The 20,789-nt window shown below is 53.4% G+C and overlaps 2 protein-coding genes across 2 annotated transcripts; one reads left to right on the forward strand and one right to left on the reverse strand.

Moving 5' to 3' along the window:
* Positions 1-392: 392 nt before the first annotated feature.
* On the reverse strand, positions 393-9,420 carry NOP9 (NOP9 nucleolar protein). The gene is made up of 10 exons (XM_034072530.1): positions 9,236-9,420; positions 7,972-8,352; positions 6,925-7,074; positions 6,726-6,852; positions 5,722-5,911; positions 4,946-5,086; positions 4,048-4,158; positions 2,580-2,783; positions 1,368-1,473; positions 393-676 (listed from the first exon to the last, which is right to left on the reverse strand). Exons 1-10 carry the CDS (start codon positions 9,387-9,389, stop codon positions 552-554), a joined length of 1,689 nt encoding a protein of 562 aa, XP_033928421.1. The 5' UTR covers positions 9,390-9,420; the 3' UTR covers positions 393-551.
* A 121-nt stretch (positions 9,421-9,541) lies between these two features.
* RABGGTA (Rab geranylgeranyltransferase subunit alpha) lies at positions 9,542-19,967 on the forward strand. Its single transcript, XM_034072531.1, has 17 exons — positions 9,542-9,589; positions 9,715-9,759; positions 10,336-10,437; positions 11,803-11,918; positions 12,826-12,992; positions 13,586-13,744; positions 14,486-14,569; positions 15,330-15,412; positions 15,512-15,604; positions 16,558-16,654; positions 16,727-16,778; positions 16,870-16,958; positions 17,534-17,622; positions 17,819-17,935; positions 18,709-18,822; positions 19,064-19,151; positions 19,763-19,967. The coding sequence occupies exons 2-17, from the start codon at positions 9,757-9,759 to the stop codon at positions 19,909-19,911; spliced, it is 1,602 nt and encodes a 533-aa protein (XP_033928422.1). The 5' UTR covers positions 9,542-9,589; positions 9,715-9,756; the 3' UTR covers positions 19,912-19,967.
* The last annotated feature ends 822 nt before the right edge of the window (positions 19,968-20,789 follow it).

The following is a 20,789-nucleotide window of genomic DNA, read 5'->3' on the forward strand; positions in this document are numbered from 1 at the left end:
AGGACACTTATGGGTCCAAAGGGGCACTTATGGGTCTGAAATAGGCATTTATAGGTCCAAAAGGGACACTTACGGGTCTGAAATGGTCAGTTATGGGGCTGGAAGGGTACTTATGAGTCCAAAGGGGCACTTATAGGTCTGAAAAGATCACTTATGGGTCCAAAGGCACACTTATGGGTCTGAAATAGGCAATTATGGGTCCGAAATGGGCACTTACGGGTCTGAAATGGGCAGATATGGGGCTGGAAAGGAACATATTGGTCCAAAGAGGCACTTGTGGGTCCCAAAGGATCACTTATGGGTCCAAAGGGGCACTTCTGGGTCTGAAATGGGCAATTGTGGATCATAAAGAGGCACTTATGGGTCCCAAAGTGGCACTTATGGGTCTGGAGTGTTTCACTTCTGGCTCCCAAGCCATTTCTATTGCAAACCCCATAGAAACCAATGGGGAGCAGACAAGACGTGGCCAGAGCGTCCCCTCTATGGTGCCCCCCATAGAGTCCTGGGTCCTCCAGAGCAGATGAGCGTGTCCAGAGCGTCCTCCCCCCTCTCTATGGTGGCGGTGGGTGGCGCTCGGTCCTCCAAGATGGCCGCTGGCGGAGGAAGCGCTCCAGGTCGATGGCGCGAGCGACGCGGCGGCCATAGGGGTCGCGCTGTAGCGCCCCCTGGTGGGCGGCTGTAGGGGGAGGACTCAGGAGGGGAGGGAGGCAAAACGGACCCGAAATAGGGCAAAATCCACCCAAAATCCAGCTTAAATCACCCAAATTCTGCCTTAAAATCCCCATTTCCACCTTAAAGACACCGAATTCCACCTTAAATCATCCGAATTCCACCTTAAATCACACGAATTCCACCTTAAAACCCCCAATTCCACCTTAAAACCCCCAATTCCACCTTAAAACCCCCAATTCCACCTTAAAAGCCCCATTTCCACCTTAAGAACACTTAGATTCCACCTTAAACCACCCCAATTCGTCCGCAAACCAACCACATTCCACCTTAAAAGCTCCATTTTCACCATAAAACCCCTTTCCAACTTAAAATCACCCCAAATTCCACCTTAAAACCCCCAATTCCACCTTAAAACAACACAAATTCCAGCTTAAAACCCCCATTTCTGCCTTAAAACCACCCAATTTTCACCTTAAAACCCCTATTTCTACCTTATCCCTCCCCAATTCCACCTTAAAACAACCCAAATTCCACCTTAAAACCCCCATTTCCGCCTTAAAACCACCCAATTTTCACCTTAAACCACACATATTCCACCTTAAAGCCCCTATTTCTACCTTAAACTCCCCCAATTCCACCTTAAAACCACCCAAATTCCACCTTAAAAGCCCCAATTCCACCTTAAGAGCCCTCACCCAGCTCACTGGCGATGGCCTCGCGCGTGGGGCCGGAGGCCGCGGCCCAGGCGGCCTCGAGGACGCGGCTGCCGGTGCGGTGACAGGCGAGGGAGGCCCAGTGCCCCTGCGAGAGACCATAATGGGTTCAAATGAGCCCAAAATGGGTTAAAACCACCCCAAAAATGGGTTAAAATGCCCCAATTCCACCTTAAAATGATCGAATTCCACCTTAAAACAGCCCAAACTGGGTTAAAAGGCCCCATTTTCTGTCTAAAAGGCCCCATTTTGGGTCTAAAAGAGTGGATTTTGGGTCTAGAAGCTCATTTTGGGTGTCAAAGACCCCATTTTGGGTCTAAAAGAATGAATTTTGGGTCTAAAAGAATCGATTTTGGGTCTGAAAGAGTCAATTTTTGGTCTCAAAACCCCCATTTTGGGCCTATAAGCGTCAATTTTGGGTGTAAAAGGGCCAGTTTCGGGTCTATAACATCCCATTCTGGGTATAAAAGGGCCAGTTTTGGATTTAAGAGCCGATTTTGGGTCTAAAAGGGCCGGTTTTGGGTCTAAAACAGGTAATTTTTGGTCTCAAACCCCCATTTTGGGTCTAAAAGAATCGATTTTGGTCCTAAAAGAGTCGATTTTTAGTCTGAAAGTCCCATTTTGGGTCTAAAAGAGTTGATTTTTGGTCTCAAAGCCCCCATTTTGGGTCTAAAAGAGTCGATTTTTGGTCTCAAACCCCCATTTTGGGTCTAAAAGAATCGATTTTGGTCCTAAAAGAGTCAATTTTTAGTCTGAAAGCCCCCATTTTGGGTCTATAAGGGTTGATTTTGGGTCTAAAACCCCCCATTTTGGGTCTAAAAGCCCCATTTTGGGTCTGAAAGAGTCAATTTTTGGTCTCAAAGCCCCCATTTTGGGTCTAAAAGAGTCGATTTTGGGTCTAAAAGCCCCAATTTGGGTCTAAAAACCCCATTTTTGGTCTAAAAGAGTCGATTTTTGGTCTCAAACCCCCATTTTGGGTGTAAAAGGGCCAGTTTTGAGTCTATACCACCCCATTTTGGGTCTAAAAGAGTCGATTTTTGGTGTCAAAGCCCCATTTTGGGTCTAAAAGAGTCGATTTTGGGTCTCAAAACCCCCATTTTGGGTCTAAAAATGTCGATTTTGGGTCTAAAAGAGTCGATTTTGGGTCTCAAAGCCCCATTTTGGGTGTAAACCAGCCGGTTTCGGGTGCATTACCTTCAGCCGCCGCAGGAGGCGCTGTTTGACGCATGCGCGGACAGAGGCAGAGCTCAGCAGCGCCCCCCAGAGGCGGCGGCCGTGCTGCGCATGCGCCAGCGCCAGCAGCGAGGGGGGGGGCAGCGACCGGAGCCCCCCCAGCACCGGAGCCGGGTCCCGGAAGTGGAGCACGTGGTGGAGCAGGAGCGAGGCCGGTAGGGGGAGCTGGGAATGGGGGGAAAACAGGGGAAAACGGGAAAAAATGGGTTAAAAACAGCCAAAAATGGGTTAAATATGGGGGAAAATGGGGAAAAAAGGGTTAAAATGGGTTAGAAATGGGGGAAAATGGGGAAAAATGGGTTAAAAATGGGTTAGAAACGGGTTAGAAACGGGGGAAATGGGTAAAAATGGGTTAAATATGGGGGAAAATAGGGGGAAAAGGGGGGAAAACGGGAAAAAACGGGTTAAATACGGGTTAAAACCAGGGGAAAACGGGAAAAAACGGGGTGAAAATGGGTTAGAAACAGGGAAAATGGGTAAAAATGGGTTAAATACGGGGGAAAATGGGGAAAAATGGATTAAAAATGGGTTAGAAATGGGGGAAAATGGGGAAAATGGGTTAAAAATGGGTTAAAAATGGGTTAGAAACGGGTTACAAATGGGTTAGAAATGGGGGAAATGGGTAAAAATGGGTTAAAAACAGGGTGAAAATGAGGGAAAATGGGCAAAAATGGGTTAGAAACAGGAGAAAATGGGTAAAAAAGGGTTAGAAACAGCGGAAAACAGGTAAAAATGGGTTAGAAACAGGTGAGAAATGGGGGAAAGTTGGTAAGAATGGGGGAAAATAGGTAAAAATGGGTTAGAAATGGGTTAAAAAGAGGGGAAAATGGGTTAGAAATGGGGGAAAATGGGTAAAAATGGGTTAGAAACAGGGAAAATGGGTAAAAATGGGTTAGAAATGGGTAAAAATGGGTTAAAAACAGGGGAAAGTGGGAAAAAATAGGGGGAATAAGTTAAAAATGGGGAAAAATAGGTTAAAAATGGGGGAAAATGGGTTAGAAATGGGGGAAAATTGGTTAGAAATGGGGGAAATGGGGGAAAATGTGTGGAAATAGGTAAAAATGGGGGAAATGGGGGAAAAAATGGGAAAAATGGGAGAAAATGGGGAAAAACTGGTTAAAAAAAGGGGAAAATTTGATAATTGGGTTGAAATGGGTTAAAAATAGGCAAAAATCGAGTGAAAATGAGGAGAATTGGTTCAGAAAGATGGGAAGTGGGGAAAAATGGGGGGAAAAAAGGGGTAATTGGGTCAGAATGGGGGAAAATATGGAAAATGGGGAAAAATGGGAGAAAATGGGGGGAATTGGGTTAAAATGGGTTAAAAATGGGGGGAATTGGGTTAAAAATAGGTTAAAAATGGGGTGAATAGGGGTTAAATGGGGTTAAATAGGGGGAGATTAAAGGGGGTTTAGCCCCTCCCCCCGCTCACCTCAAGCTCCTCCCCCTCGGGCTCCTTGGCCCCGCCCTCAAAGGGGCGGAGCTTGGCCAGTATCCGCACGCAGTCCTTGCGCCGATTGGCTGGCTCCCAGCAGCCGAAAGCCTATGGGAGGAGAGGGAGGGGGAAAGGGGGCGGGGCTTACGGAGGGGGCGTGGCTTAACGAGGGGGCGTGGCCTAAGGGGTTAGAGGCCTGATGGGGGCGTGGTTTATGGGGAGGGGCGGAGCCTATGGGGAAGGGGGAGCTAATAGGAAGCTCTATGGGGAAGGGGGTGGGGCTTTAGGAGAGGGGGCGTGGCCTAAGGGCAAGGGGGTGTGGCCTATAGGAATAAAGGACCAATAGGAAGCATTATGGGCTATGGGGGTGGGCTTTAATGGATGGGGGCGTGGCCTATGGGAATTAAGGACCAATAGGAAGCATTATGGGATGGGGTTGTGACCTATGGGAATGAAGGCCCAATAGGAAGCATTATGGGATGGGGTTGTGACCTATGGGAATGAAGGCCCAATAGGAAGCATTATGGTCAATGGGGGGCGTGGCCTATGGGAATAAAAGACCAATAGGACGCGTTATTGCCAATGGGGGCGGGGCTTAAGGGGGCGTGGCCTATGGAATAAAGGCCCAATAGGGAGTATGGGGCCGTGGCTTCAGTATGGGGGCGTGGCCTATGGGAATAAAGGCCCAATAGGGGGTGAAGGGGCGTGGCTTCAGGAAGGGGGCGTGGCCTATGGGAATAAAGGACCAATAGGGGTAGAGAGGCGTGGTTTACATGGGAGGGGGCGTGGCCTATGGGATTAATGGGCCAATAGGGGTATAGGGGCGTGGTTTACATGGGAGGGGGCGTGGCTTATGGCCGGGGGGCGTGGCTTAGTGTCAGGGGGCGTGGCTTACCTGGAGCAGGCACCTTAGCGCCCCCTGCTGCAGTGGAGGATGCCGGCGGCAGGCGCCCATGAGGGCAGTGAGGACCCCGTGGTGACCCCGGGTCAGGGGCTCGGCCAATGAGGGCCCGAGTTCGGAGAGCACCGCCTCCACCTGCGCAGGGATTGGATGGTGTGAGACACGCCCACTGGGTGCAACAGCCAATGAGGTGGGACCTGGGGGGGTCTATGGGGTTATTATGGGGTGCTTATGGGGTATCTATGGGGCTATAAGGGGTTATTATGGGGCACTTAAGGGGTATATGGGTCTCTATGGGGTATCTATGGGGCTCTATGGGGTCTCTATGGGGCTCTATGGGGTCTCTATGGGGCTATATGGGGTTATTATGGGGCACTTAAGGGGTATATGGGTCTCTATGGGGTATCTATGGGGCTCTATGGGGTCTCTATGGGGCTCTGTGGGGTCTATGGGGTTCCTATGGGGGCTCTATACACATGGACACTATGGGACAAAGGATCAACCCCCATTGGGGTCGCTCTATGAGTACCTATGGGGCACTTATGGGTCTCTATGGGGCACTTATAGGTCTCTAAGGGTCACTTTTGGGTCTGTATGGGGTACTTATAGGTCTCTATGTATCAGTTATGGGTCTCTATAGATCTCTATAGGTCTCTATGGGGTCTCCATGGGACTCTATGGGGTCTCTATAGGGCACTTATGGGTCCCTATGGGGTCTCTATGGGTCCCTATGGGGCACTTCCAACTCCCTCCCCCCCCCCCCCACCTACCACGTCATAGGGGGTGTGGTCAAGCAGCCTCTGCAGGCCGTGATTGGCCACGCGGTGATTGGCCACGCCCCTCAGCCTCCCCTTGAGCTCTGATTGGTAGAGCTCCCGCAGGAGGGGCGGGGTCATGACCCCTATGGCCGCCTCCAGCACCCGGCTGCGGGTGGGGTCCTCCAGCGCCGGCACCAGGCCCCTGGCCAATCAGAACACAGCACAGGGGAAGGGCGGCCAATCAGAGACGAGGGTTCCGCCCCCTTGCTCCCACAGTAACCAATGGGGAGAGGGGGTGGAGGGGACATGAAAGGGAGGGGTTTGGGGCTATAAGGGTGCATTTTAGGGATAAAAGAGGTCATTTTGGGTCAAAAAGGGCCGATTTTGGGTCTGAAAGAGCTCATTTTAGGTCAAATAGGGCCAAATTTGGGTATAAAAGGGCCCGATTTGTGTCTAAAAGGGCCAAATTAGGGTCTAAAAGGGCACAATTTGGGTCTAAAAGGGCCGAATTTGGGTCTAAAAGAGCCCAATTTGGGTCTAAAAGAGCCCAATTTGGGTCTAAAAGAGCCCAATTTGGGTCTAAAAGGGCACAATTTGGGTCTAAAAGAGGTCATTTGGGTTAAAAGAGCCCAATTTGGGTCTAAAAGGGCACAATTTGGGTCTAAAAGGGCACAATTTGGGTCTAAAAGAGGTCATTTGGGTTAAAAGAGCTCATTTGGGTTGTAAAAGGGCCCATTGTGGGTCTGAAAGAGTCAATTTTAGGTGTAAAATAGTCGATTTTGGGTCTAAAAGGGACATTTTGGGTCAAAAAGGGCCCATTTTGGGTCTAAAATGGTCAATTTTGGGTCTAAAAGGGCTAATTTGGGGTCTAAAAGGGCACATTTTGGGTCTAAAAGGGCTCATTTTGGGGTTAAAAGAGCTCATTTTGGGGTTAAAAGACCTGCACTCAAGAGAGGTCCGCGAGGAACCAATCAGAAGCAGGCGGAAGGCGCAGCAGCCAATCAGGAGGGACTCACCCAGGGCCAGGAGCCAGCTGGCCAATGACAGCGCAGCAGAGGCGGGCACAGGAAGGGGATTGGCTGCGGTGCAGGACCTCGAGCGCCACCTGCAGGCAGAGGCTGGCGCAGGGCGGGGACAGGAGGGCTAAGGGTAATGAAGAATCTAATTAATATGCTAATTAGATGCTAATGAAATGCATATCTAATGAGTACTCACACTGCAGGTGCTTCTCAAAGGCCTCTGCCAGCTGCTCCAGGAGGGGGGGGAAGGAGGGAGGAAGCTCCGCCCCCTTCGGCTTTGGCTCCGCCCCCTTGCTCTCTGGCTCCGCCCATTGGGGTTTAAGCCCCGCCCCTCCCGGGGGCCGGCCTGGGGGGGAATGGAGTCCCTTTGGGCACCCATAGGGCCCTATAGATACTTATAGACACCCTATAGCCCCCTATAGACCCCTTTAAGCCCCCCATAAACCCCTTTAATCTCCCCATAGACCCCTATAAGCCCCCATAGACCCCTATAATCCCCCCATACACCCCAATTACCTCACATAGACCCCTTTAACCCCCCCATAGACCCCAATTACCACCGCATAACCCCATTTAACACCCCCACAACCCCCTTTAACCCCCCCATAGACCCCTATAACCACCCCATAGATCCCAATTACCACCCCATAACCCCCTTTATCCCCCCCATAGACCCCTTTAACCCCCCATAGACCACTATAACCCACCCATAGACCCCTTTAACCCCAACATAGCCCCCTTTAAATGCCCATAGACCCCTTATAGACCCCTATACCCACCCCATACCCCCCCTATAACCACCCCATAACCCCCCCATAGCCACCCCATACCCCTCTATAGCCCCCTATTACCCCCCCATAGTCCCCTTTAACCCCCCCACAACCCCCTTTAACCCCCCCATAGACCCCAATTACCGCCCACAACCCCATTTAACCCCCCCATAGCCCCATATAACCCCCATTGACCCCCTATACCTCCCCCATAGACCCCAATTACCGCCCACAACCCCATTTAACCCCCCTATAGCACCCCATAACCACCCCATAGACCCCACTGACCCCCTATAACCCCCCCATAGACCCCTATAACCACCCCATACCCCCCCTATAGCACCCCATAACCACCCCATAGACCCCACTGACCCCCTATAAAACCCCCATAGACCCATATAACCACCCCATACCCCCCCCTATAACCCCCCCATAGCCACCCCATAGCCCCCTATAGACCCCATAGCCCTTACCTTCCTGCGGTGCCCCCCCCAGCACCCTAAGCAGGGCCCGCACCACGAAGCTACTTGGGGGGTGCTTGGCTGCGGCCACCAGCGCCCCCCCCACCGTGACCCCCAAGCGCCCTATAGCGTCCTCCACCTGCCCCATAGCGGCCTCCCCCTGCCCCATAGCGCTCAGCACCCGCAGCAGGGCGGCCTCCAGCACCCGGGCCCCCAATGGGTGCCCCATAGGGCCCTGCAGCCCCCCCTGCAGCAAAGGGGGCAGGAGCTGCCCCATAAGTGGCAATGGGGCCGTGGGGAGCAGGGCCTCGAGCAAGCGGGACCCCCCCGGGTCCAGGGCCACAATGGGGGCGGCCATAGAGGCCTCGTGGAGGACGTTGGGGGTGAAGAGGGCTGCAAAGAGAGGGGGATTGGGGTCAGAATGGGGGTGAAATGGGGTGAAATGGGGTGAAATGGGGTGAAATGGGGCCAAAATGGGCCCAAAATCAGGCAGGAAAGGACAAAAGGTGCTAAAATGCAAAATCCCCTTAAAAAGACCCAAAACCCACTTAAGAAGACCCAAAACCCCCTTAAGAAGCCCATAACCCCGTTAAGAACACCCTAAACCCCCTCATAGACCCCAAACCCCCCTCAGAGACACCAAAATCCCATCATATTCCCCCAAAACCCCCTTAAGAAGACCCAAAACCCCCTTAAGAAGGCCCAAACCCCTTTAAGAACATCCTAAATCCCCTCATAGCCCCCAAACCCCCCTTATAGACCCCAAACCCCATCATATACCCCAAAACCCCCTTAAGAAGGCCCAAACCCCCTTAAGAACACCCTAAAGCCCCTCACAGACCCCAAACCCCCTTAAGAAGCCAAAAACCCCCTTAAGAAAGCCCAAAACCACCTTAATAAGACCCAAAACCCCCTTAAGAAGCCCATAACCCCGTTAAAAACACCCTAAACCCCCCTCATAGACTCCAAACCCCCCTCAGAGACCCCAAAACCCCCTTAAGAACACCCTAAGCCCCTCATAGACCCCAAAACCCCCTTAAGAAAGCCCAAAACCCCCTTAATAAGACCCAAAACCCCCTTAAGAAGGCCATAACACCGTTAAGAACACCCTAAACCCCTCATAGACCCCAAACCCCCCTCAGAGACCCCAAAACCCCCTTACAACCACCAAAACCCCCTTATGAAGCCCAAAACCCCCTTAAGAACACCCCAAACCCCCCTCATAGCCCCCAAACCCCCTTCAGACCCCCCCCATCCCCTCCGGTTCCCCTCTCACCGAGCTCCTCCGGGCTCAGCCCCTCCTGCAGGGTCTCCAGGGCCCGTCTGAAGTAAGCAGCAGTGTCCGGATCCAACCGGGCCCGAGCCCCGGCCCTAAACCGGGGCCTGGAACCGGAGCCGGCCTCGGTACGGCCGCTCCGCTTCACCGCCATGCCTGAGGTAAAGCAAAATGGCGGCGCCCACAGCGCCTCGGTGTATCCCGGCATGCACCGCGCGGCCCATTCATCCCAATGGGGGCTATGCCACGGTGTATCCCGGCATGCACCGCGCGCCTTCCTCCTCCCCCCTCCCCTCAGCGCTCCCAGAAGCCCTTGCGGCGCCCCGGCGGCGGCAGCCGGATCCGGTCGCTCCGGTAGGATCCTAATGGGATTTAATGGGATTTAATGGGATTTAATGGGATTTAATGGGATAACGGGAATGGGATAACGGGAATGGGAACCGGGAATTCCCCCCCCATGGTTGTGGATGTTTCCATAGGGATCGGACGGATTCCCACGTATCCCGGTTGGAGCGGGCGCTATGGTGAGGAGAGGCCCCCCCCCCGTATCCCGTGATGCTTTGGGGCAGGGCCCTCAGCGCAATGCATCCCAATGGGACCCAATGGATCTCAGTGCATCCCAATGGATCCCAGTGCATGCTAATGAATCCTAATGCATCCCAATGCATCCCAATGGATCCCAGTGCATCCCAGTGCATCCTAATGCATCCCAATGGATCTCAGGGCATGCTAATGCATCCCAATGCATCCTAATGCAACCCAATTGATCCTAATGCATCCCAGTGCATCCTAATGCATCCCAATGGATCCTAATGCATCCCAAAGCTTTCCATTGACTCCCATTGAGCCCAATTGAGCCCATTACCCCCATTGCCCCCATTACCCCATTGCCCCATTACCCCCATTGACCCCATTACCCCATTGCCCCCATTACCCCATTGCCCCCATTGATCCATTACCCCCATTATCCCCATTGCCCCATTACCCCCATTGCCCCCATTACCCCCATTGCCCCCATTACCCCTTTGCCCCCATTACCCCCATTGCCCCCATTGCCCCCATGACCCCATGACCCCATTGACCCCATGACCCCCTGGCAGCACGGGCGGCTCAAGTCCCGCCCCCCGGACGCCGCTCGGCTCCGGCAGCGGGAGGAGAAGCTCCGGAAGTACCGCGAGAGCATGCGGGAGCTGCGGGAATGCGTGAGTCACGTGACCCGTCCCATTGGAGCCCATTGTGCCCCATTGTACCCCATTGAAACCCATTACACCCCATTGAAACCCATTATACCGCATTGAAACCCATTGTACCCCATTGTACCCCATTGAAACCCATTGTACCCCATTACACCCCATTGAAACCCATTGTACCCCATTGAAACCCATTATACCCCATTGAAACCCATTATACCCCATTGAAACCCATTATACCCCATTGAAACCCATTATACCCCATTGAAACCCATTATACCTCATTGAAACCCATTACACCCTATTGAAACCCATTATACCCCATTGAAACCCATTATACCCCATTGAAACCCATTATACCCCATTGAAACCCATTATACCCCATTGAAACCCATTATACCCCATTGAAACCCATTATACCCCATTGAAACCCATTATATCTCATTGAAACCCATTATACCCCATTGAAACCCATTATACCCCATTGAAACCCATTATACCCCATTGAAACCCATTATACCTCATTGAAACCCATTACACCCTATTGAAACCCATTATACCCCATTGAAACCCATTATACCCCATTGAAACCCATTATACCCCATTGAAACCCATTATACCCCATTGAAACCCACTATACCCCATTGAAACCCATTGTACCCCATTGAAACCCATTGAAACCCATTGTACCCCATTATATTCTATTATATCCTATTATATCCCATTATATCCCATTGGATCCCAGTGCCCTCCCATCCCAGTCTATCCCAGTGCCCTCCAATCCTATCCCAGTCCCATTTAGGGACCCTTAACCCCATCCCAATTGATCCCAATACATCCCAATGGATCCCAATGCCCCCTAACCCCATCCCAATGGATCCCAATGGATCCCAATGCCCCCTAACCCCATCCCAATGGATCCCAATGGATCCCAATGCCCCCTAACCCCATCCCAATGGATCCCAATGGATCCCAATGCCCCCTAACCCCATCCCAATGGACCCCAATGCCCCCTAACCCCATCCCAATGGATCCTAATGCCCCCTAACCCCATCCCAATAGATCCCAATGGATCCCAATGCCCCCTAACCCCACCCCAATGGATCCCAATGGATCCGAATGCCCCCTAACCCCATCCCAATGGATCCCAATGCCCCCTAACCCCATCCCAATGAATCCCAATGGCCCCTAACCTCATCCCAGTGGATCCCAATGGAACCCTATGACCCCCTAACCCCATCCCAATGGATCCCAATGGATCCCAATGGATCCCAATGCCCCCTAACCCCATCCCAATAGATCCCAATGGCCCCTAACCCCATCCCAATGGACCCCAATGACCCCTAACCCCTCCCCTTGTCTCCCATTGGCCGGCAGCAGCAGGGGGGGGCGGTGCTGGAGCTCACGGCCTCGGTGCTGGCAGCCAATCCGGACGTGGCCACGTGCTGGGGGCGGCGCCGGGAGGCTCTGCTATTGGAGCCCCCGTCCCAATGGTGAGCAGCGAGCACTCCCATTGGCTGGGAGGGAGGCGGAGCCTCACCTGATTGGCTGGGAGGGGAGGGGGTGCAATGTGATTGGCTGGGAGGGAGGCGGGGCCTCACCTGATTGGCTGGGAGGGGAGGGGGTGTGACCTGATTGGCTGGGAGGGGAGGGATGCAATGGGATTGGTTGGAGGGGAGGGGATGCAATGGGATTGGCTGGGAGGGCAAGGGGGGCACTGGTTTATATGGCCCTATAAGGGGTCTATAGGGTCTCTAAGGGTCTCTGTGGGTCTCTATGGGGTCTCTGTGGGACTCTATGGGGTCTCTATGGGTTTCTATGGGGTTCTATGGGTCTCTGTGGGTCTCTATGGGTTCCCTATGGGTCTCTCTGCGTCTCTATGGGGTCCCTATGGGGTCTCTATGGGTCTCTATGTGTCTCTATGGGTTCCCTATGGGTCTCTCTGCATCTCTATGGGGTCCCTATGGGGTCTCTATGGGTCCCTATGGGTCTCTATGGTCTCTATGGGTCTTTATGGGTCTCTATGGTCTCTATGGGTTCCTATGTGTCTCTATGTGTCTCTATGGGTCCCTATGTGTCTTTATGGGTCCCTATGTGTCTCTATGGGTCCCTATGTGTCTCTATGTGTCCCTATGGGGTCTCTATGGGTCTCTATGTGTCCCTACGTGTCTCTATGGGTCCATATGGGTCCTATGGGTCTCTATGTGTCTCTATGTGTCTCTATGCGTCTCTATGGGTCTCTATGTGTCTCTATGGGTCTCTATGGGTCTCTATGTGTCTCTATGGGTCCCTATGTGTCTCTATGTGTCCTTATGGGTCCCTATGTGTCCCTATGGGGTCTCTATGGGTCCCTATGGGTCCATATGTGTCCCTATGGTCTCTATGGTCTCTATGGGGCAGGGTGGACTCGGAGCTGGGGTTCGTGGCCTCCTGCCTGGCCCTGAACCCCAAGTCTTATGGCGCTTGGCACCATCGGGCCTGGACCCTGCGCTGGGTCCCTGCGGCTGCGGCTGCTGCTGCGGAGCTGGCGCTGTGCGAGCGCCACCTGGCGGCTGACCCCAGGAACTGTGAGTGAGGAACATGGGGGGGTATGGGGGGGAATGGGATGGGAATGGGATGGGAATGGGATGGGAATGGGATGGGAATGGGATGGGAATGGGATGGGAATGGGAGGGAATGGGATACAATGGGGGGGAATAGGAGACAATGGGATACAATGGGATGGAAATGGGACCCAATGGAAGCCAAAGAGATACAATGGCAAGGGAATGGGAGACAATGGGAGGCAATGGGATACAATGGGATGGGAATGGGATCCAATGGGATGCACTGGGATGCAATGGGATGGGAATGGGATCCAATGGGATTCAATGGGATGGGAATGGCATTCAATGGCATGGGAATGGGATGCAATGGGATGGGAATGGGATGCACTGGAATCCAATGGGATGGGAATGGGATGGACTGGGATGCAATGGGATGGATTGGGTTGGGAATGGGATGGAATGGGATGGGAATGGGATGCACTGGGCTGCACTGGGCTGTACTGGGATGCACTGGGATGTACTGGGATGCACTGGGATGTACTGGGCTGTACTGGTTTGCACTGGGATGTACTGGGCTGTACTGGTCTGCTCTCTGACTCACTCCTCCCCCCCAGTCCACGCCTGGGAGCACCGTCGGGCGCTGACCTCTGACCCCAGCTCCGAGCTCCAGTTCACACAGCAGCTCCTGGCCAGAGACTTCTCCAACTACTCAGCCTGGCACCAGAGGCTGAAGCTGCTGCAGGGAGAGCTGAGCAGCGACACCCTGAGGCAGGGTGAGGAACTGCACCCATTGACTCCCATTGGTACCCATTGAGACCCATTGGTACCCATTGATACCCATTGGTACCCATTGGTGTCCATTGATACCTATTGATACCCATTGGTGCCCATTGATACCCATTGGTACCCATTGATACCCATTGATACCTATTGATACCCATTGGGAGCCATTGGTACCCATTGATACCCATTGAGACCCATTGATACCCATTGATACCCATTGATACCCATTGGGAACCATTGATACCCATTGGGAACCATTGGCTGCAGCTGCTGCAGGGAGAGCTGAGCAGCGACACCCTGAGGCAGGGTGAGGAACTGCACCCATTGGTACCCATTGATACCCATTGATACCCATTGGGAGCCATTGATACCCATTGATACCCATTGATACCCATTGGTACCCATTGATACCCATTGATACCCATTGATACCCATTGATACCCATTGACACCCATTGATACCCATTGATACCCATTGGGAGCCATTGATACCCATTGATACCCATTGATACCCATTGGTACCCATTGATACCCATTGATACCCATTGATACCCATTGATACCCATTGATACCCATTGACACCCATTGATACCCATTGATACCCATTGATACCCATTGATACCCATTGATACCCATTGATACAAATTGACCCCATTGACACCCATTTTACCCATTTCTTCCCCATTTTCCCCATTATTTCCCCCCTCTCTGACCCCATTCCCATCACTCCAGAGCTGGAGCTGGTCCGGAACGCTGCCTTCACTGACCCCCATGACCAGAGTGCTTGGATCTACCTGCGCTGTGCCCTATCCCAGCGTGAGCCCCCCCCCCAAACCCCATTGGTCCATCCCAAACCCCATTGGTCCATCCCAAACCCCATTGGTGCAGCCCAAACCCCCCTCAAACCCCATTGGTGCAGCCCAAACCCCCCTCAAACCCCATTGGTGCAGCCCAAACCCCATTGGTCCATCCCAAACCCCCCCAAACCCCATTGGTCCATTCCAAACCCCCCCCAAACCCCATTGGTGCAGCCCAAACCCCCCTCAAACCCCATTGGTGCAGCCCAAACCCCCCCCAAACCCCATTGGTGCAGCCCAAACCCCCCTCAAACCCCATTGGTGCAGCCAAAACCCCATTGGTGGAGCCCAAACCCCATTGGTGCAGCCCAAACCCCCCCTCAAACCCCATTGGTGCAGCCCAAACCCCCCTCAAACCCCATTGGTGCAGCCCATTATAAGCCCATTAAGCCCCATTGGGACCACATTAAGACCCCATTAAACCCCATTAAGACCCCATTAACTTCCATTGGGACCCCATTAAACCCCATTAGGACCCCATTAACCCCATTGGGACCCCATTAAACCCCTTTAGACCCCATTAACCCCCATTGGGACCCCATTAACCCCCATTGGGACCTCATTAAACCCCTTTAGACCCCATTAACCCCCATTGAGACCCCATTAAACCCCTTTAGACCCCATTAAACCCCATTAGGACCCCATTAAACCCCTTTAGACCCCATTAAACCCCGTTAAGACCCCATTAACCCCCATTAACCCATATCCCCCTCCCCCAGCCTTGCCCCCTCCCCGGATCCTCTCCCTTTACTTCCATAGGGAAGATCCCACCTTGGCCATCACCTTCTCCAGGCCCATTGTGGTGAGTGGGGACCCCAAACCCCCCTATTCCCGACAATGGGATCCCATTGGATCCCATTGGATCCCATTGTATACCATTGGATCCCATTGTATCCCATAGGCAGGTCCGGAGCTGGGAGTGATCCTGGATGGAGACCCCATGGATGGGAAGTGGCGCTCGGCGGAGGGGGGAGCTCGGAGCAGCCACACCTGGGTATGGGAATGGGGGGGAATGGGGGATAATGGGGTATAATGGGGTGTAATGGGGTTATAATGGGTTATAATGGGGTTATAATAGTGTTATAATGGATTATAATTAGATTATAATGGGGAAAATGGGGTTATAATGGGTTATAATGGGGTTATAATGGGGCATAATGGATTATAATGGGGTTATAATGGGGTTAAATGGGTTATAATGGGTTATAATGGGGTTATAATGGATTATAATGGGTTTTAATGGGGTTGTAAGGGGAAAATGGGGTTATAATGGGTTATAATGGGGCTATAATGGGGTATAATGGATTATAATGGGGTTATAATGGGGTTAAATGGGTTATAATGGGTTATAATGGGTTTTAATGGTGTTATAAGAGGGAAATTGGGTTATAATGGGTTATAATGGACTTATAATGGGTTATAATGGCTTATAATGGAGTTATAATGGGTTATAATGGAGTTATAATGGGTTATAATGGGTTTTAATGGGGTTATAATGGGTTATAATGGGGTATAATGGATTATAATGGGGTTATAACGGGGTTAAATGGGTTATAATGGGTTATAATGGATTATAATGGGTTTTAATGGGGTTATAGTGGGGTTATAATGGGTTATAAGGGGTTTTAATGGTGTTATAAGAGGGAAATTGGGTTATAATGGGTTATAATGGGGTTATAATGAGTTTTAATGGGGTTATAATGGGTTTATAATGGGTTATAATGTGGTTATAATGGGTTTTAATGGGGTTATAATGGGTTATAATGGGTTTTAATGGCGTTATAAGAGGAAATTGGGTTATAATGGGGTTTTAGAGGGGTTATAATGGGTTTTAGTGGGGTTATAATGGGTTATAATGGGTTTATAATGGGGCCCTTCCAGGGGTCACGTGGGGTCAGAGTGGGCGGGGCTTTGGGCGGGGGGCGTGGCCTCACCTCTGCTCCACAGCTCCTGGACCTGCCCCCGGCCCCGCCCACCTCCCCCCTGCACATCCAGGTCACGTGGGCTCCAGGCCCCGCCCACTGCGAGCTGACCCTCCAATCAGGTGCGAGGCCACGCCCCTCCCCTCCCCTCTCTAAGCCCCGCCCCTTCCCTTAAGCCCCGCCCCTTTCCCTAGGTGAGAACGAGGCTTGGTGGCAGGAGCCAATAGCAGCGCGGGAGCTCTTCTGGTAAGCCCCGCCCCCTCCTCCATATAACCCTATAGTGGGGTGAGGCCCCGCCCCTTCATTAGCATATATGGCTAAGCCCCGCCCCCCGCAGGCCGGAAGTGGGCGTGTCCGAGGCGGAGCTGCTGCAGGCACAGGCTCAATGGTGCCGGGAGCTGCGGGAGCTGGAGCCGCAGAGCAGAGGTGAGGCCCATTGATCCTATGGGGCTGCCCCATAGAGCCCTATGGGGCTGCCCCATAGATCCCTATGGGGGTCCCATTGATCCCTATGGGGGTCCCATTGATCCCTATGGGTGCCCCATTGAGCCCTATGTGTGCCCCATCGATCCCTATGGGAGCCCCATTGATCCCTATGGGAGCCCCATTGATCCCTATGGGGCTGCCCCATTGATCCCTATGTGAGCTCCATTGATCCCTATGGTTCTGCCCCGTTGATCCCTATAGGGGTCCCGTTGATTCCTATGGGGCTGCTCCATTGATCCCTTTGTGAGCCCCATTGATCCCTATGGGTGCCCCATCGATCCCTATGGGAGCCCCACTGATCCCTATGGGTGCCCCATTGATCCCTATGGTTCTGCCCCATTGATCCCTATGTGAGCCCCATTGATCCCTATGGTTCTGCCCCATTGATCCCTATGGGTGCCCCATTGATCCCTATGGGTGCCCCATTGATCCCTATGGGGGTCCCGTTGATCCCTATCGGGCTGCCCCATTGATCCCTATGGTGCCCCATTGATCCCTATGGGGCTGCCCCATAGGCTGCCTGCTGGCCCTGGCGCTGCTGCTGTGGGCCCTGGAGCCGCTGGAGCACGAGGAGGAGACGCGGAGCTGCCTGCAGGAGCTCAAGGTGGGACCAGTACAAACCAGTATAGACCAGTATAAACCAGTATAAACCAGCACAAACCACTATAGACCCCTATAGCGCTCTCCATAGCTCCCTATGGCCCACACTGCCCCCCCCATTGGGCTCTACCAGTGGGCGGAGCCTCCGGGGGGGAGGGGGCGTGGCCTGACGTGACCCCGCCCCCTTCCCCCCCCCCCAGGCCTCTGATCCAATGAGAAGAGGCTTCGCCTGCGATGCTGCCTCCCGATTGGAGGTTGCGGCCGCGCTGCTGCGGAGGGGGGCGGGGCCTGATGGGGAGCTCCGCCTACGAGGGAAGGTGGGCGGGGCTTATGTGGTGGGAGGGGCTTAAGGGCTGGGAGGGGCTTAATGGATGGGAGGGGCTTGAAGGGGTGGGAGGGGCTTAAAGGGTGGGAGGGGCTTAAGGGGTGGGAGGGGTTTGAGGAGTGGGAGGGGCTTAAAGGGGTGGGAGGGGCTTGAGGGGTGGGAGGGGCTTGAATGGGAGGGAGGGGCTTAAGGGTGGGAGGGGCTTAAGAGAGGGGCTTAAAGGAGTGGGAGGGGCTTGAGGGGTGGGGGGCTTAAAGGGGAGGGGCTTAAAGGAGTGGGAGGGGCTTAAAGGGGAGGGGCTTAAGGGGTGGGAGGGGCTTAAGGGGTGGGAGGGGCTTAAGGGAGGGGCTTAAAGGGGTGGGAGGGGGTTAAGGGGAGGGGCTTGAAGGGAGGGAGGGGCTTAAGGAGTGGGAGGGGCTTAAAGGGGTGGGAGGGGCTTAAGGTGTGGGAGGGGCTTAAAGGGGTGGGAGGGGCTTAAAGGGGTGGGAGGGGCTTAAAGGGGTGGGAGGGGCTTAAAGGTGGGAGGGGCTTAAGGGGTGGGAGGGGCTTAAAGGGTGGGAGGGACTTAAAGGGGTGGGAGGGGCTTAAAGGGGTGGGAGGGGCTTAAAGGATGGGAGGGGCTTAAAGGAGTGGGAGGGGCTTAAAGGATGGGAGGGGCTTAAAGGAGTGGGAGGGGCTTAAAGGCTCCGTGATCACGTGGGAGGGAGGGGCTTGAAAGTGGGCGTGGCTCTTCGGGGGCGTGTCCTGACGTGGCCCCGCCCCCAGGCGCTGACGTCACTGCCGCTGCTGGAGCACATGGCCCTGGTGCCCTGCCTCGACCTGGCCCACAATGCACTGGGGCGGCTGCCGGCGGCCATGGGGGCCCTAAGGCGCCTCAAGGTGGGGTCTATGGGGCTCTATGGGGCTCTATGGGTCCCTATAGGGCTCTATGGGTCCCTATGGGGTCCCTATGGGGTCTCTATGGGTCTCTATGGGTCTCTATGGGTCCCTATGGGTCTCTATGGGGCTCTATGGGTCTCTATGGGGTCTCTATGGGGTCCCTATGGGGTCTCTATGGGGTCTCTATGGGGTCTCTATGGGTCTCTATGGGTCCCTATGGGTCTCTATGGGTCCCTTGCAGGTGCTGGATGTGGCCCATAACAACCTCAGGAGCCTGCAGGGTTTCCCCCCCCTGCCTTGGCTGGAGGAGATGGGGCTGGAGGGGAACCGTGAGTGATGGGGGCAGTGGGGTTATTATGGGATGTAATGGGGTATAATGGGGTTTAATGGGGTTATAATGGGGTTAAAATAGGGTATAATGGGTTATAATGTGGGTATAATGGGGTAAATGGGGTTATAATGGGGTTATAATAGGGTATGATGGGTTATAATGTGGATATAATGGGGCAAATAGGGTTATAATGGGTTATAATGGGGTATAATGGGATTATAATGGGGAAAATTGGGTTATAATGGGTTATAATGGGGTTATAATGGTTTATAATGGGGTTATAATGGGTTATAATGGGATTATAATGTGTTATAATGGGGTATAATGTGGTTATAATGGGGAAAATTGGGTTACAATGGGTTTTAATGGGGTTATAATGGGGTAAATGGGGTTATAATGGTTTATAATGGGGTTATAATGGGTTATAAGGGATTATAATGGGGTTATAATGGGTTGTAATGGGGTATATTGGGTTATTATGGGGCATAATGGGTTATAATGGGGTTAGAATAGGTTATAATGGTGTTTAATAGGGGTTAATGGGGGCTAGAACGGGGTTAAACGGGGTCAAAGGGGGCGTGGCCTCCCCGTGACCACGCCCCCCCGCAGCCATCAGCCACGCCTCCGCCCTGTCCCCATTGGCTGCCTGCCCGCGCCTCGCTCGCCTCCGATTGGCTGGGACGCCGCTGGCCTCCGCCCCCGACGCCGCCGCCCACGTGACGCAGCTCCTCCCCCGCGTTGACGTCAGCCTGGGCTGAGCGTGGCCACGCCCCCTTAAAGGGGCCGCAGCGAATAAAAGTGGTGTTGAATGGATCCCAATGGAACCCAATGGATCCTAATGGAACCCAATGGAACCCAATGGATCCCAATGGAACCCAGTGCATCCCAATGGATCCCAGTGCATCCCAATGGAACCCAATGCATCCCAATGGATCCCAATGCATCCCAATGGAACCCAATGGAACCCAGTGCATCCCAATGGATCCCAGTGCATCCCAATGGAACCCATTGCATCCCAGTCCCATCCCATTCACTCCCATTCCCATCCCCATTCCTATCCCATTCCCATCTGAATGGATCCCAGTGCACCCCAGTGCTCCCAGTTAATCCCATTCCTATCCCATTCCCATTCCTCTCCCATTCTTATTCCCACTCCATCCCATTTTGTCCCATTCTATTCCCTTCCATTCCCATCCCAATGGATCCCAGTGCATCCCAATGCTCCTAGTTCCTTCCATTCCCATCCCATTCCCATCCATTTCCCAATCCATTCCCATCCCATCCCCATCCCATCCCATTCCCATCCCATCCCCATCCCCATTCCCATCCCATTCCTTCCCCATCCCCATCCCATCCCCATCCCATTCCCATCCCATTCCTTCCCCATCCCCATCCCATCCCCATCCCATTCCCATCCCATTCCCATCCCATTCCCATCCCATCCCCATCCCATCCCCATCCCATCCCCATCCCATTCCCATCCCATTCCCATCCCCATCCCATCCCCATCCCATCCCCATCCCATCCCCATCCCATCCCCATCCCATCCCCATCCCATTCCCATCCCATTCCCATCCCATTCCCATCCCCATCCCATTCCCATTCCCATCCCATCCCCATCCCATCCCCATCCCAT

This window comes from Melopsittacus undulatus, chromosome 30, assembly GCF_012275295.1.
Source record: "Melopsittacus undulatus isolate bMelUnd1 chromosome 30, bMelUnd1.mat.Z, whole genome shotgun sequence".
NCBI classification, from domain to species: domain Eukaryota; kingdom Metazoa; phylum Chordata; class Aves; order Psittaciformes; family Psittaculidae; genus Melopsittacus; species Melopsittacus undulatus.